This window comes from Hemitrygon akajei, chromosome 31 (assembly GCF_048418815.1).
Source record: "Hemitrygon akajei chromosome 31, sHemAka1.3, whole genome shotgun sequence".
NCBI classification, from domain to species: domain Eukaryota; kingdom Metazoa; phylum Chordata; class Chondrichthyes; order Myliobatiformes; family Dasyatidae; genus Hemitrygon; species Hemitrygon akajei.
Genome location: NC_133154.1, coordinates 13,535,127 through 13,551,870, shown reverse-complemented (window position 1 = coordinate 13,551,870; position 16,744 = coordinate 13,535,127). Strand labels below are relative to the sequence as shown.

At 48.6% G+C, this 16,744-nt stretch overlaps 1 protein-coding gene across 4 annotated transcripts in view; it reads right to left on the bottom strand.

Moving 5' to 3' along the window:
* Positions 1 to 5,279: 5,279 nt before the first annotated feature.
* Positions 5,280 to 16,744, bottom strand: part of pmm1l (phosphomannomutase 1-like) — a 29,206-nt gene continuing 17,741 nt past the window's right edge. For 2 of the 4 annotated variants that reach the window (XM_073033835.1, XM_073033838.1), the window contains 3 exons: positions 13,747 to 13,822; positions 8,006 to 8,121; positions 5,280 to 5,844 (listed from right to left, as the gene is read on the bottom strand). In XM_073033835.1, the coding sequence (XP_072889936.1) occupies positions 5,737 to 5,844; positions 8,006 to 8,121; positions 13,747 to 13,822 (300 nt within the window). In that variant the 3' untranslated portion in view covers positions 5,280 to 5,736. Of the gene's footprint in view, positions 5,845 to 8,005; positions 8,122 to 8,163; positions 11,768 to 13,746; positions 13,823 to 16,744 lie in introns of those variants that run through there. The other 2 variants (XM_073033836.1, XM_073033837.1) reach the window with 2 other exon arrangements.

Sequence of the window (16,744 nt, the reverse complement as noted above, 5' to 3'; positions counted from 1 at the left end):
TGGAGGAGCTCAGCAAGTCAGGCAGCGTCTGTGGAGGTGAATCGATAGCTTGCGCTTCAGGCCGAGACCCTCCTTCAGGCCGAGAGCGGGGGGTGGGGGGGGGCAAGATGTCAGATTTTAAAGAGGTGGAAGGAGGCTTGCTGGAAGGCGATAGGTGAAGCCGCTCAGGTGGGAGAGGTCATGGACTGGAGAAGATAGAATCTGGTAGGAGAGGAGAGTGGACAAAAAGAGATGGGGAAGGAGTTCCCTCCAACACTCTGTGGTGTGTTGCTTTGGATTTCCACAATCCCCAGACTCGCTGATGTTCGTGATCTTTCAGGTCAGTCTACCTAACTCGGCAGTTCTCAGCCTGGGGGTCTTCAACTCCTTGCTTAATGGTATTGGTCCAAAGCATGGAAAGCTCAGGTCCAGCTGATTATTATTGTTCTGATGGTTTGGCTGCTTGTTCCAGCCCCTTACAGTACTTTGACCACACTTTGGACAGGTATTTTGTTGTTAGTAACTGCTCTGGAATGCCCGGGGGTAACAGTAGGTGCTATATGAAGGCAAGAGAACATGAGAAGACGAGGCTGAAACCTGTCACGGTTGGGTGAGTTATTAAATATCTACAGTTCAAGCAGTAAGAACAGACATCACAGGGGTGAGGTTCTGACAGAGAAAGGGGGAAAACCGAGAAAATCACGTTCATATAGAACATTACAACACAGTACAGGCCCTTCGGCCCATAATGTGCTAACCTTTTAACCTACTCTAGTCTAACCCTTCCCTCCTACGTAACCCCCCCCTTCCATTTTCCACATACCCAAGAGTTTCTTAAATAACCCAAATGAATCTGCCTCTACCACCACCCCTGGCAGGACATTCCACACATCCACCACTCTCTGTGCAAAGAATTTACCTCTGACATTCTCCCTAAACTTTCCTCCAATCACCTTACAATTATGCGCCCTTGTATTAGCCATTTCCGCCCTGAGAAAGAATCTCTGGCTGTCCACTCTATCTATGCCTCTTATCATCTTGTACACCTCTTAACAAAGGCATCACGGAGGCGTACTGGTTAGCGCGCCGCTATTACGGTCCAGGGCGTTCCGGAGGTCAGAGGTCGATTCCGGCACCAGTCTGTAAGGAGTCTTTGTACTGTGGAATTCCTGTGGAATGCAAGGGTTTTCATCCGGGTGCTCCGGTTTCCTCCCACAGTCCAGAGACGGACTGGGTAGCTTCATCGGACATTGTAAATTGTTAATCGGGGTCAGGGTTAATCGGGGTCGTGGGGTCGCTGGGATGGCGTGGCTCGAAGGGGTCTACTCCCTGCTGGTTTGCTAAATAAATAAATAAATCCAAGTCACCTCCAAAAAGGAAATCCCTAGCTTGCTCAACTGATCTTCATAAAACTTACCTTTTAGTCCAGGCAGCATCCTGGTAAATATCTTCTACACCCTCTCTGAAACTTCCACGTTGTTCCTACAACGAGGCAATCAGAACCCAACACAATATTCCAAGTGCGACCTAACCAAATAATCAGGTAATTTTCATTGAACAACCGATTTATTATTCCAGAACGATGAATGAACTGCTAGGGGGCCATGGTGTTATTGTGTGTATTCCGACTGATGATACACCAGACACTCGTTGTCGTGGACGATACAAGGTACAAGGCAGACACAAGCACACACTGACACTCCGTCTGCCGGACAGAGGCGTTCCTGTTTGCACTTTCCAATGGACCAGGACGATGATGGCGGTTATCTGTAATATTTACATAGTAAATATTCTACACGCATAAGCACACACAAACTGCACGCTTGCCTATACAGAGACAAAAACATGCACATGAAATGCAGGAGGGACTCAGCAAGTGAGGCAGAATCTGTTGTCTAGCTCAGGCCTGTGCTGCTGCCCGACTTGCTGAGTTCCTCCAGCATCTTGTGTAAGTTGCTCAAGGTTTTGCGAATCTGCAGAATCTCTCGTGTTTATCACAAACAACACACACACACCCATACACAGACAAAAAAACACACACGCTACACAAACACACACACCCATACACAGACAAAAAAACACACAGGCTACACAAACACATACACCCATACACAGACAAAAAAACACACAGGCTACACAAACACATACACCCATACACAGACAAAAAAACACACACGCTACACAAACACATACACCCATACACAGACAAAAAAACACACACGCTACACAAACACACACACCCATACACAGACAAAAAAACACACAGGCTACACAAACACATACACCCATACACAGACAAAAAAACACACAGGCTACACAAACACATACACCCATACACAGACAAAAAAACACACACGCTACACAAACACATACACCCATACACAGAGACAAACACATGTACCATACCATAAGACATAGGAGAATTCGGCCATTCGGCCCATCGAGTCTGCTCCACCATCCAATCATGGCTGAATCCTTCTTTTTCTCCTCCTCAGCCCCAGTTCCCAGCCTTCTCCCTGTAACCTTTGATGCCGTGTCCAATCAAGAACCTTTCAAACTCTGCCTAAAATACACCCAACGACCTGGCCTCCACAGTTGCATGTGGCAACAAATTTTACAAATTCACCACCCTTTGGCTAAAGAAATTTCTCCACATCTCTGTTTTGAAAGGGCGCCCCTCTATCCTGAGGCTGTGCCCTCTTGTCCTAGACTCTCTCACCATGGGAAACATTCTTTCCACATCTACTCTGTCCAGGCCTTTCAACATTCAAAAAGGTTTTAATGAGATCCTCCCCCCTCATCCCTCTGAATTCCAGCGAGTACAGACCCTGAGCCATCAAACGCTCCTCGTATGATAACCCTTTCATTCCTGGAATCATCTTTGTGAACTTCCTCTGGATGTACAGATAGACACACACACACACACACACACACACACACACACACACACACACACACACACACACACACACACACACACACACACACACACACACACACACACACACTCACTCACACACACTCACACACGTAGATATACACACTTATAAATACGTACACACCCAGATGTATACACATGCAAACAAACCCACACACACAGTTAAAACATCTGTGTACCAACCATTTCATAAGAATCATTGTTATAAATGTTAATGCTGTTCTGTCACAATGACTTGCACATCAGGAACATTCTCCACCCCTTTCCTATTAGAGGCCTGTTGCCTGTGCCAGACAATGATTACGTTGTAGAACTGTTTAAAATTATAATTTGATTCCGTTCACAGGAGCCCAATTGCCTTTGTGAGTGGCGGGTACAGGCAGTGCCCGGTACTGTGCTAAAGGAGCAGAGGGGCTTCACCCTCTCACCACACAGCAGGAGGCGAATCTGTGGGCTTGAGCCGTAAGTAACAACAGAGCTTCATCAAGGTGACTTCAAATTCGCAATTCCGACCTCCCTCGTGAACACCCGCTCCCGGACCTTTGGCTGTGTCTCAGCCTCCGACAGAGGATTGCTTGTTAGAGAAATTCCAAAGCTTTTAACCTGTCTCAGCTGGATCTGGCCTGTCCAAGCTGTCCAGACGTGGAAGCAGTCTAACTCCGCAGAAATCTGAAAACTGTTCACTTTAGCCTGATGCATGTTGGTCCTTTCAAAGCAAATTTTATTGATTCTGGATTTTTATTTCTCTTGGGTTTCTATTTCTCTCAAATTTACGGCGTAGAACAGGCCCTTCCCACCCAATGACCCATCTATGAACACCAGCCTAATGACAGGACCAATTAACCTGCTAACCAGTGAGGAAACCCACGCAGTCCCGGGGAGAGCGTATAAACTCCTTACAGACCGCGGCAGGAATTGAACCCATGTCACTGGCGCTGTAAAGCGATGCGCTAACCACTACACTGAGGTGCCACTGCGCCCCAACTTCTTGCTGATAATGATGCAGCGAGGTAAAGATGCAGCTCTATGAAACTCTGGTTGGCCACACTTGGAGTACTCTGTCCAGTTCTGGTCGCCGCACTATGGGAAGGATGTGGCAGCATTGGGAAGGGTACAGGGGAGATTTACCAGGATGCTGCCTGGTTTAGAGAGTATGCATTATGATCAGAGATTAAGGGAGCTAGGGCTTTACTCTGGAGAGAAGGAGAATGAGAGGAGACATGATAGAGGTATACAAGATATTAAGAGGAATAGATAGAGTGGACAGCCAGCGCCTCTTCCCCAGGGCACGACTGTTCAATACAAGAGGGCCTGGCTTTAAGGTAAGGGGAGGAAAGTTCAAGGGGGATATTAGAGGAAGGTTTTTCACTCAGAGAGTGGTTGGTGCGTGGAATGCACTGCCTGAGTCAGTGGTGGAGGCAGATACACTAGTGAAGTTTAAGAGACTACTAGACAGGTATATGGAGGAATTTAAGGTGGAGGGTTATATGGGAGGCAGGGTTTAAGGGTCAGCACAACATTGTGGGCTGAAGGGCCTGTACTGTGCTGTATTGTTCTAAGTTCTATGATTTTAGGTTTCTATTGGAATTGGGTCCCTGCTGGTACCACACATACCAGCTAGGTGAGTAGATCCAATCCTTCACCTCGGGGCAATTTAAAGTGGGGTGTGGGAGGAAACCGGAACACTGGGGAGAACCTGCTCAAGCACGGGAAGTACATACAAACTCCATACCCACAGAATCAGAGGCCAGGATCGAACCCAACACAACAGCGCAGTGAGGCGGTGGTTCTATCACAATGTCATCCACTGAGAACTTGTGTGTCCTCAGTGGGTGATGACACTCTCAGCCGCTATTTTCTTAGAAGTCTTCACAGATTTGATGTGTCATCTAAAACTTTGACAGACTTCTGCAACTTCTAGAGAGAGTATCCTGACTGGCTGCATCACCCAATTTGGTATGAAAATGCCAATACTCAAGACTGGAGAACCCTACGAAAAGTAACGGATACAGCCCAGTTCATCAGAGGAGAAGCTCTCCCTGGATCTACAGGGAGCGCTGCCACATTCTTGCTGCTGCCAACAAGCAGGTGATACAGGAGCCTTAGGTCCCGCACAGCCGGGTTCAGGAACAGTTATTACCTCTCAACCATCAGGCTCCTGAACCAGCACGGACAATTTCATTCACCTCAACCCGGAACTGATCCCTTAACCTACCAACTTTCAAGGACTCAAATTCCATTGTGAATACCCACAAGAAAGTAAATCTCAAAGCAGTATATGATTACATATATGTACTTTGATAATTAATTTACTTTGAACTTTGTGTTTTAGGAACCTTTTGTGCACCGACATTTACAAATCTCCGTTTAAAAAAATATTCTTTATTTCTTTCATTCATACTATCGAGAATACATTCACATCTGTCACTGTATTTTGGGCCGTGCTTTTTGTCGACACGCAGCACTGTAGATGGGATTGCCAACGTTCCCTGCTCAGATATGCTATGTCAACAGTCACGGTGTAGTGCTGAACACTGGCCAGTAGGTGGTGCTGGGGAGCACATTGCAAGCGCATGCTCCCGACTCCAGTTGGGTCTGGTGTGCACAAAATGATAACTGCACCTGACTGAGGGTGAATGACAAAGAATTCAAGTCGTATTGGCATCATCTGCTGATATGGAATTGTAATGGAGGGACATCCCACAAACGCAGTTGATGTCAACATCTCTCCCCACCAGAGACTGTTTCTACATTCAGATTTCCGTGAAGTCCTGCAGAAGTTATCTTTGGGTCCAGGTCTGGGAAAGGTAGTGTGTGGCTCATTTGTGCAGGAAGAGTTCTTTGCACAGTCTGACTGTATCCTCCGGTGACACCACTGTGTATCCAATCGTCCTGGGATCATGAAAGATCTCATGGTCATTACCACCCTGTGTGCAAAAGACAGTGGAGTCAATTTCTCTGCCCCTCCTCAGTGCGCTCCTTCCCTGGGCCCCACAGAATAATCTCATCCAAGCATCTTTCATTGACAGGCCCAATAAGCCTGGATTTCCACTAGAGGGAGTGTTATGGTCAGGTACCAACATGCCCATGATTTGATCAGATGGAAGTAAAACTCCTGTTTAGTTTTGCTTCCCTTGAGTGAAGGCTCGCTGTAGACCTCACTGGTGTTGGGTCTCCAGTGGTACGGCCCCATCAAAGCCGACAACCACCAGACACTGCACTCCCCACACGAAGTATGTTTACATAGAAAATAGAATGGTACAGCACAGAACAGGTTCTTCAGCCTGTGCTGTTGTGCCAAACTTTTAACCAACTTTAAGATCAATCTTCTCTCCCACATAACCTTCCATTCTTTTTTCATCCATCTGCTTATCTACGAGACTCTAAAATGTCCCTCACATACGTCCTCTAACACCACCCCGGCAGCACATTCCACACACCCACCACTCTCTGTGTAAGAAAAACTACCATTCCCCCCCCCCTTTACTTTCCTCCAATCACCTTAAAATTATACCCCTTCATATTAGCCATTTTCACCCTGGGATAAAAAGCTCTGCTTATCCATTCGATCTATGTCTCTTAACACCTTGTCAAGTCACCTCTCATTCTCCCTCTCTCCAAAGCGAAAGCTAGCTTGCTCAACCTAGCCTCATAAGACACGCTCTTTAATCCAGGCAGCAGCCTGGTAAATCTTCAGTGCACCTTCTCTAAAGCTTCCGATTCTTCTTCCTATAATGTGGCGACCAAAACTGAACAATACTCCAAGTGTGGTCTAATCAAAGTTTTACAGAGTTGAAACATTACCCCACAGCTCTTGAACTCAATTCCCCGATTGGTGATGGACAAGACACCATATGCCTTCTCAACAACCCTATCAACTTTCTCAGCAACTCTGAGGAATCTACAGACATGGACCTCAAGATCCTGCCGTTCCTCCACATTGCTAAGAATCCTACCATTAACCCTGTACTCTGCCTTCAGGTACGACCTTCCAAAGTGTATCACTTCACACTTCTCTGCAATGAACTCCATCGACCACTATCCAGCCCAGCTCTGCATCCCATCAATGTCCCGTTGCAACCTATGTCATTTTTGGCCAACTTTTCGGTGGGATGGGTCCAATGTGCAGCCTTGAAACAACCAAACCACCAGCAAACTCTTGTTAAGAGACTGCTCACCCGTGAACAACTAGTCAAAAACTAACTGTGGACAGCCCAATTTTCAATGGTTAATGGGTCATCCAGTGCCTGTCCTGTTTATGGCCAGAGTGGTCAACAGACGTGCTCAGTGGTTCCATGTGTATCAAGGATTCTACTTATCAAAGGGCTGCTTGTGAATGGCCTTCCTTATCAATGGCTTCCCTCAATCAATGGCTTCTCCTGTCAATGGCTTTGTTCGTCAATACATTGCCCCATCGGCCTCCTCCTTCATCATCTGGTTATATTCAAGACCTTGGAAGAAATGGGGCTGGTTGGGCAGGGGGGATTGATAAGGCCTATGATAGGTGGGTCTGTTGATGAGGGAGACCAACGAATGGGGGAGTCTGTTGCCGGAGATGGTTGATGGGGGAGAGATGTTGGTCTCTGACAGTGCAATTAAAGTGCCACGTGGTGCCTGATAACTGCCTGAACTAGTAGGCACGGTAGTCCGTCAAAGGCAAGTCTGACCACTGGTGAACCCCAGATACACATCAACCCACAACCCCTTGTATCCTTCTGACCTCCAAACCTACCCTTATCTCTTTGTCAATGCTCCTAAAGTTACCAACCCCAAATGGACCTCATGCTCCCTGACCTCACAACCTTTGACCTCTCACCGATTTTCAACCTCTGTGCACCTCCTGACACCTCAACCCTTGAGTCTTCATCGACCTCAACTCTCTGCATCCCTCTTACCTTCCCACCATTGGCCCAACAACCCCAGACACCTTACCAATCCTAATCTCTATTCATCCCGAGTTCTCAACCCTTGACCTCTCATTAACCTGAACCCCTCACCAACACCCCCCCCCCCAACTGTGGTCAACGCACTGATCCCTCACAGCCCATGATGTCCGGTCAAGGTCCAGACCCTCAGTGAAACCCTTACCGGGTCAGTCTCATTCCCAAAGAAGTGGATCGTTTTAATTCCGTCCTTTTCCAGGATATCCAGGCAGTAGCGTTTGTCCCAACCCTCGGGGTAGATGTCAAAGCTGATCATGCCCCCTGTAAGAAGGGGGAGAGGAGGGACAGGGGGGTGGGGGAGAGGGAGAGGAAAAGGGGAAAGGAGAGGGAGAGGAAAAGGGGAAAGGAGAGGGAGAGGAAAAGGGGAAAGGAGAGGGTGCAGAGAGAGGAATGAGTGGAGGGATGGGGAGTGAGGGTAGTATAGGGACAGAGGGTGAGAGATGGGGACAAATGAGAGGGGCAAGGCAGAGTGTGGTGGAGGGAGGAGGGAGGGGAGGGAGGAGGATGGGGGAAGGGAGGGGACAGGGCGAAGGACAATTATGAATCTTGAGATTCTCCACATCCTAGTATCACATTTCTCACTTCCCCAACCTCTCCCCCTCCCACCCCGCCCCCCCAAGATAAGGTCCCATTTCCTCTACTAATTGCATGTAAAAACATTTTTCATTACAGAAACAGACCCTTTGTTCTGTTGTCTCCATGCTGCCCCCTATATCTACCCACACCAATCCCACGAACCCACATTATCTCTGTGGCCTTCTATGCCTCAGTGATTCAGATCCTTAATTAGATGCCTTTTAAATGCTGGGAGAGTCGCTACCTCCACCACCCCCTCAGGCAGTGTGCTCCTGACTCCAATCCCCCGGATTAACAAAAACTAATCCCCACACATACAGATCCCCTCTAAACAATCTACTTCCAGCTTTAAACCTTTGCCTTTGTGATTGAGGCAGTCTCACCACGGGAAAAACACCTTTGCTATCTACCGCCATCATCCTAATTTTACACACCTCCAGCAGGCCAACCCAGAAAAGGCAGCCCCCGACTCCATCTGCCAGTCTAAACCTTCATACCCTCCGTCACTGGCACACAGCGGCCGCGGTGTGTACCGTCCACAAATTGCGCCACAGTCACTCGCCTGGGCTTCTCCAACAGCATTCTACGGATCTGTGACCAGTTCCGTCACGGAAAATCGTTCCCAGGCAGGATGAGGAAAAGCTTCAAGGTTGCGCTCAAAGCTTCCTTGAGGAGACGTAATATCCACAATGACTCCGGGGAAATCCTGGCCCACAGGCATACAAGGTGAGAAAGAGCATTGGGAAAAGTATTAGGGACCTTGAATCTGTGCACTACGAACACACAGATTCCTCTTGTCAAATTACACCCCTCTATTGTCTCTCCTCATCCTCCTTCATTCCAGAGAAAAGCCCAAGATCACTCAACCCTTCCTCATAAGACATGCTCTCTAGTCCGGGCAGCATTCTGGTAAATCTCCTCTGCACCTTCTACATCCTTCCTATAATGAGGTGACCAGAACGCAATATTCCAAGAGTGGTCTAACCAGGGTTTTATAGAGCTGAAACATTAACTCATGGCTCTTGAACTCAATCCCTCGACTAATGAAGGCCAACACACCTTTCCCCTTCAACACTACCCTACCACCTTGCATGGCAACTCTGAGGGAGCTATGGCCGTGGACCCCAAAATCTCTCTGCTCCTCCACACTGCTAATAATCCTGCCATTAGCCTGGCTCTCTGTCTTCAAGTCTGACCTGCCGAAGTGTATCACTTCACACTTTTCCAGAGTAGGCAGCTGGCGGGCTGACTGGGCCTGATGTGAGGTGGCGGACATTGTCCCCAACTTACATGTAGCTTCTGTGCAACTCCCAGGGCATGGACTCAAGGCTCCCAGTACCATCCTAACACAGCTTCTCCACTTCGAGTGCCTGTGGGTCAGAGATTCCCTGGAGTCGGTAGAGATATTATGTTTCCTCCCGGAAGCTTTGACCGCATCCTGCCTGGCAGAGCTGGGAGCAGAGTGCCTCTTTCAGGAACTGGGTGTGGGATTCATGAATGATGAAGTCCTGGCCAAGGGAGTCGACCAGGTATAACCATTCCCTCAGTGCCGTGGTGTTGGGCTCTGGGAAAGGATCCCTTATCTTGCCTGTGGATTTGGTGAACTTGGCCAAGGTTCTCCTCAGTGCTGTTGGAGGTAGCCAGTGCATCAGTGCACCGGACAGATCAGAGCCCTCTGCTCCTTACTCTTCAAACACACTTTTCCACAGACTCTTAAAGGGTGTGCAGGCGCACTGAAGATAACGTTGAACTTGGTAAGTAACATTCAGCAAATTGGCATAGTTGGAAAAAGTATCTAGTGCTTTCCCGGCATGTATGACGAATGAACTCTTCTCGGGCTACGTACCTGGCTGGAAGCCCAAGAAGAGTTTATTGGCATATTTGGCTTTGATCTTGGTATTGGCTTATTATGCCACATATATACACGTTACCATTTACTACCCTGACATTCATTTTCTTGTGGGCATTCACAGTAAAAAGAAATAAATGCAATAGAATCAATGAAGCACTGCACATGGCATCTGCTTCAAGAGCCTGATTGTTGAGGGGTAATAACTGTTCCTGAGCCTGCTGGTGTGGGACGCGAGGCTTCTGTACCCTCTTCTCGAGGCAGCAGTGAGAAGAGAGCATATTCTGTATGGTGGAGGTCTCTGACGATGGATCTGCTTTCCTGCGACAGCACTCCGTGTAGCTGTACTCGAGGACTTTACCCATGATGGGCTGGGCTATATCCACTACTTTTTGTAGAATCTTCCAATCGAGGGCTTTGGTGTTGCCATACCAAGCTGTGATGCAACCAGTCGGTACATTCTTCACAACGCATCCATAGATGTTTGTCAAAGTTCTGGATGACGTGCTGTGCTTTCTTTGAAACGGCACTTACTTGCTGGACCCAAGACAGGTCCTCTGACAGATAACGCCGAGGAATTTAAAGCAGCTGACCCTCTCCGCCTCTGATCCCCTGATGAGGACTGGCTCATGGGCCTCTGCTTTCCTCCACCTGCTCCTTGGTCTTGCTGACATCGAGTGAGCGAGGTTGTTGTTGTGCTGCCTCAGCCGGATTTTCAATCTCCCTCCTATACTCCGATTCGTCACCACCTTTGATTTGGCCCCACAACAGTGGTGTCATCAGCAAACTTAAAATATGGCACTGGAGATGTTCCGATAGAGACTGTGGATCTCCTGGTTCATCCGGGGCTTCTGATTGGAGAAGACTGAGAGTCAGTATGAAAGATTGTCTTATCAGATGACTCTGATCTTGCATGTTGTTCATACAGGTCAATTATTACACAGTGCACAATACAAAGTACCGGAAAAAAGTGCAACAGTTACAGAGAAAGTGCAGTGCAGGCAGACGATAAAGCACAAGGTGATGAGGAGGTTGATTGTGAGGTTGACAGTCCATTCTGTTGCACTAGGGAACCATTCAAGAGTTTTATAACAGAGGGTAGAAGCCGTTCTTGAGCCTGGTGGTGTTATGTGCTTTCAGGCTTTTGCATCTTCTCACAGGTGGGAGGGGTAAGAAGAGAGAATGACCAGGGTGGGTGGGACCTTCGACTATACTGGCTGCTTCACTGGGGCGGGGGGAAAGTAGAGTGTCCGCAGAGGGGAGGCAGGTTTCCGTGATGTGCTGGGCTGCGTCCCCCAGCTCTGCAGCTTCCTGTGCTCACGGACAGAGCAAGTGTGGGTGCATCCACACAGGATGACTTCTATGCTGCGCCGATAAGAACTGCAGAGAATTGCTGTCACACATCACCAAGTCCCTTTCCAAAGGGGCACAGCAAGAGACGCAGTTCCAATCCTCTCATCCCAACAAGACTGGGAATGGAAGCTGGAATACACAGACGTACAGTTACTAACTGGAGTATTACATAAGGTTCTGGTCGCCCTACCGTAGGAAGGATGTGGAGGCTTTGGAGAGGGTGCAGAGGTTGTTTACCAGGATGCTGCCTGGCTTGGAGGGGATGTGCTGTCACGAGAGGCCGGATAAACCTGGGTTGTTTTCTCTGGAGCGTCGGAGGCCGAGGGGAGATCTGATAGAGGTTTACAAGATCAGGAGAGGCACAGATAGAGTAGACAGGGAGAATCTACTTCCCAGGGTTGAAATGTCTAATACCAGAGGGCACGCATTAAAGGTGACAGGGGGTATGTTCAAGGGGGTAGGTGAGGGATAAGTATTTTTTATCCCTCAGAGATTGGTGGATTCCTGGAATGTGCTGCCTGGTATGGTGGTAGAGGCAAATACATTAGAGAATTTTATTTTAAGAGTTGTTTGGATAGGCACATGGATGTGAGGAAGGTCATGGTGTAAGTAGGAGGAATTAATGTGTGGGTGTTGTTTTGATTTACTATTTGGCTGGATCGGCACAACATTGTGGGCCGAATGGCCTGTCCCTGTGCTGTGGTGTTGAATGTTCTAGGTTCTAAGCCAGCCCTTAGCAGCCAACAACCCAGCAAGGTCCTGACACGTGGCAGAGTGGTCCCACGGTCGTATAACCATTTTAGCCTTGCCGTCTGACCAACAGGGTAAACAGCCTGTCTGATGTCCTGAAGGGTTTGGGGTAGGACAATACGCAGAGACACTCTTCCCAGCGGCTGGACCTTCGGGGTGTAAGATGATTGAAGAACAAGGGGCAGGGACGGTGAATGACAAGGGACTGACTGGGTTCTTGTTATAAAGAGTTGGTACAGGGTCAATGGGCCGAATGGCCTCACCCGGCATAGTACTGGAAATAAAGGCACTGTGAGTGGATGTATTCCGGAGGACAACGGGGACTGGAAGCAGGAAGCGAGGCTGTGTGGCCAGAGGGCTTCACCATGGGCTGAGGCTGTGAGATACTGGTAGATGTGAGACAATGGAGACGGGCCCTGCTTGGGTGAGGGCAGGTTGCCCAGGCCTTGGCCTTGTTCTGTCCTAGAACCCCTCACTGGAGGTGTACAACAGAGGAACACTCCTCGCCTCCCCCCAACAGCCCATCACTCACAGAGTTAAAGTTCTGCCAACCAGCCTCACTTCAATGTACCCCATCTGCACTTCTCCTGCCTCGGGAAAGCAAAAACCCCACCCACCCCAGACATTCCCTCTGCGCCACTCTCCGATACAAAAACCTGAAAGCAGGTAACCATTGGGCTTAAGGACAGCTTCAACCCTACTACTGGAAGACCTCTCATATCAAGAATGAACTCTTGGTCCCCCTCTCTACCTCGTTATGACGCTTGTCCCTTATTGTCAGCCTGTACTGCTCTTTCTCTGTAACTGTAACACTTCATTCTGCATTCTGATTTCATTTTTAACTAGCTTTGCATATTTATGTCCGGAGCCACTCAAAGCTGAAGCTTCTTACTGTGTCTCAGCACACGTGACAGTACTAAACTGATTGCTGATAATCAGCTTATCTGCCCATATCTCCCTGGGGCCCCTGCTTGCTCATTTACCTGTGACAAGTCTTCCTGTGAGTGTAAATCCACAGGGTGTGAGGGCAGCACCGTGAATTCTCCGCCCACTCCACCCACCTGGGCCCCGGCCTGAGAGCTGACGTCACCACGGGCTGGGCGACCGCGATTGGAGGGTGCTGGGGGGTGGGTGGTGGGTGGTGGGTGGTGGCTCCTGACAAAGCAAAGTTCATCCCTTTCCCGAAACAGTGACTGCCTGAGCTAACCGATCGGAGAGGAGCCAAGCACTATGGACCTTGTACCCAAACAACCTACGTGCATGCACACACACACACACAAACAATATAATGTCACACTCACACGCACACACACAGTCAGTCACATAGACACACACACACACACTTCTGGCTTACTTGCCTCTGGTACAGCTCAGACCTTTGCCGGCGAACTTCTTCTGCAAAGCCGCCACAAACTTCTCTCTAATCTTCTCCGTCTTTGGCGGAAGAAAGGCGAAGATTAGCAATGCGTGCCTGGCACCCCCCCACAAAGGTGGGTCCACCCACCCTCCCAGCCTCAGGACCTCCCAAAGCCCCTTCCAACCTATGGGGTGCCAGTGAAGTGTGGCCACTGGGGGGAGTGCAGCAGCCAGTTATGCACAGCAAGAGTCCACAAACAAAAATGTGCTTTTTAAAAAAAAACTTGCAAAAAAAAAAGTTGTCCTGGAAAACGGGAGTAACTTTACCGCTCGTCTTTGAGGTGACAGTGAGGGATATTTTGTGTCTACTAAAGGGAGCAGACAGGAGAGGCTTGGTTTAGCCTTTAACAGACAACGGTACCTCCATCACCCTGCGCTAGAGAGTGGGATTTGAACCTGGAACCTCTCATTCACTGTGGGATGACTTGGGTCCGGTGGCACACAGCTGACTCAAGGAGAGCTGGAGAGAGGCCATTCAGTCCCTTGGGAGCCGGCTGCTCCAGCAGGGGGGAATTCAGGGCGAGGTGGAGAAGAGAACAGGGTAACCAATTCAGGTGACGACGCAGTAGTCACACGGTCCCACGGCTTGGAAACAGGCCATTCGTCCCACCTAATCCGTGTCGACCCACTTACACTAGCCCTATTTTTCCCTCGTTCCCACAGATCCTACCACTTGCCTAGATACTGGGGCCAACTTACAGAAGCAATTTAACCCACCCACCTGCAAGTTTTTTTTTTGGGGGGGGGTGGGAGGAAACTGGAGCACTGCGTGGTGCTGGAGGTCGGGACTGAACCCAGGTCGTTGCAGCTGAGGCAGCAGCTCTACTGGCTGCACCAAATGCAACTCGTCTGAAGTGAATGCAATGAAACTCTCCTCCTGCTGCTTCCATTCCACAGGACCTTCCTGGTGTGGTTCTGACGCTAACAAAGGGCAGCAAGAACTGTTTCCAGTATCTTCAGCCAATCAAAGAGCAATATTTTTTCCCAGACCGTTCCACTTACGGAATTCCTCTGTCATATTCGGAATTCCATTTAAAGGAGACACAAGAGGTTCTGCAGATGTTGGAAATCGATCGCAGCACACACCAAGTGGCTGGAGGTCAGGCTGTAATGCTGAGGCTTTATAAGGCACTGACGAGGCCTCACTTGGGAGAACTGAGAGCAGTTTTGGGCCCCTTATCTGAGAGAGGATGTGCTGACATCGGAGAGGGTTCAAAGGAGGCTCACGAAAATGATTCCAGGATTGAATGGCCTGTCATATGAAGAGTGTTTGAGGGCTCTGGGCCTATACTCACTGGAATTCAGAAGAATGAGAGGGGATCTCATTGAAATCTATCGAATGTTGAAAGGCCCCGATGAAGAGTGGATGTGGAGAGGATTTTTCCTACGGTGGGGGGAGTCTTAAGACCTGAAGACACCGCCTCAGGATAGAGGGACTTTCATTGAGAATGGAGATAACATCCCATCTCCTGTAGGTTGGGACTTTATTCCTTAGAGTGTAGGAGACTGAGGAGCATAAAACATAGAACCGTACAGCACAGGAACAAGCAATTCGCCCCACAATGTTGTGTCAAACAATTAAAACACCCAAACACTAATCCCTCCTACCTACACAATGTCCAAATCCCTCCATCTTCCTTACATCCATGTGCCTATCCAAACTCCTCTTATATTTGGATAATTTTGCCCACCCCAACACTGAACTGATTCCGCAACTTTCAGATTCCCTTTCAAGGATTCTAAACTTAGGTTCTCAATATTTAAAAAAAAATTTGAACAACGTGTCAACTTTTGCGCATTGGTTGCTCATCGGCCTTTGTTCATGTGTAGTTTTTCGCACAAATTGCGTTTACTTTCCTGGGAATGCATGCTAGGAAAAGAACCTCAGAGTTGTATATGGTGGCATGGGCGTACTTTGAATACCGTGGCTTTGGCTTTCCTAGGAGTAGGTAGTGTTGAGTATCCTCACTGAAGGCTAATCTGACCGAGCTGTTTAAAGACATCCGAATCCCCAACATAGTGTTATTGTCGACCAAGGACACAGGGCCCGTGACAACGTGGCTCCCTCTCCCCCCATCCCTCCACTCAACATTATCACGGTTGATCTCTGCTGGCCTCTGTTCTCAATCAGAAATAAAGACAGATGAGCTTTGTCACATGTACACCAGACATCGAAGAATACAGTGGAATGTGTTGTTAGTGTCAATGACCAACACTGTCTGAGGATTGTGCTGGGGGGTGGTGGCAGGGCGAAAGTGCTGTCACAGTTCCAGCGTCAACATAGCCTGCCCACAACTTACTAACCCTAACCTGTACACCCTTGGACTGTGGGAGGAAACCGGAGCACCCGGAGGAAACCCACGCAGTCATGGGGAGAACGTACAAACTCCTCACAGGAGTTGAAGGAATTGAACACCGATCGGTGATTGTTGACGCTGTAAAACGATTGTGCTAACCGCCAAGCTGCCGTGACGCCTAATCTTTTCAAAAATGAGTTACTTCCTCTATAAACACCTCTAACGACCAGGCCCAAGTTACAGAATTCCAGAGAACCGCCGCTCTCTGTGAGATGAAATTCTGACACATCCCAGTCTTAAATGACCACTTTATAACTCTGTCTCCTTGTTGGAGGTTCTCCCACTAGTGGAAACATCTCAGAATCAGAGTCAGGTCTATTGATATTGATATAAATTGTAAAATATGCCATATCAAGCCCCCTCAGGATCTTATCTTTTAATGAGGTCCACCCTAAATTCTTCTAAATTCTAGAGAACACGGGTCTAAGATTTTTTTCTCCTTTGCTGTAGGACACCCTCTCTTCCCACAAAGGAGCTGAACGCAGTAGCAATCAGTCTGCTAGAGGAACTTGGCGGGTCGAGCAGTATCTGTGGGAGGAAAGGAATCGTTGACATTTTGACTCGAAGCGGCAACAGTTTGTTT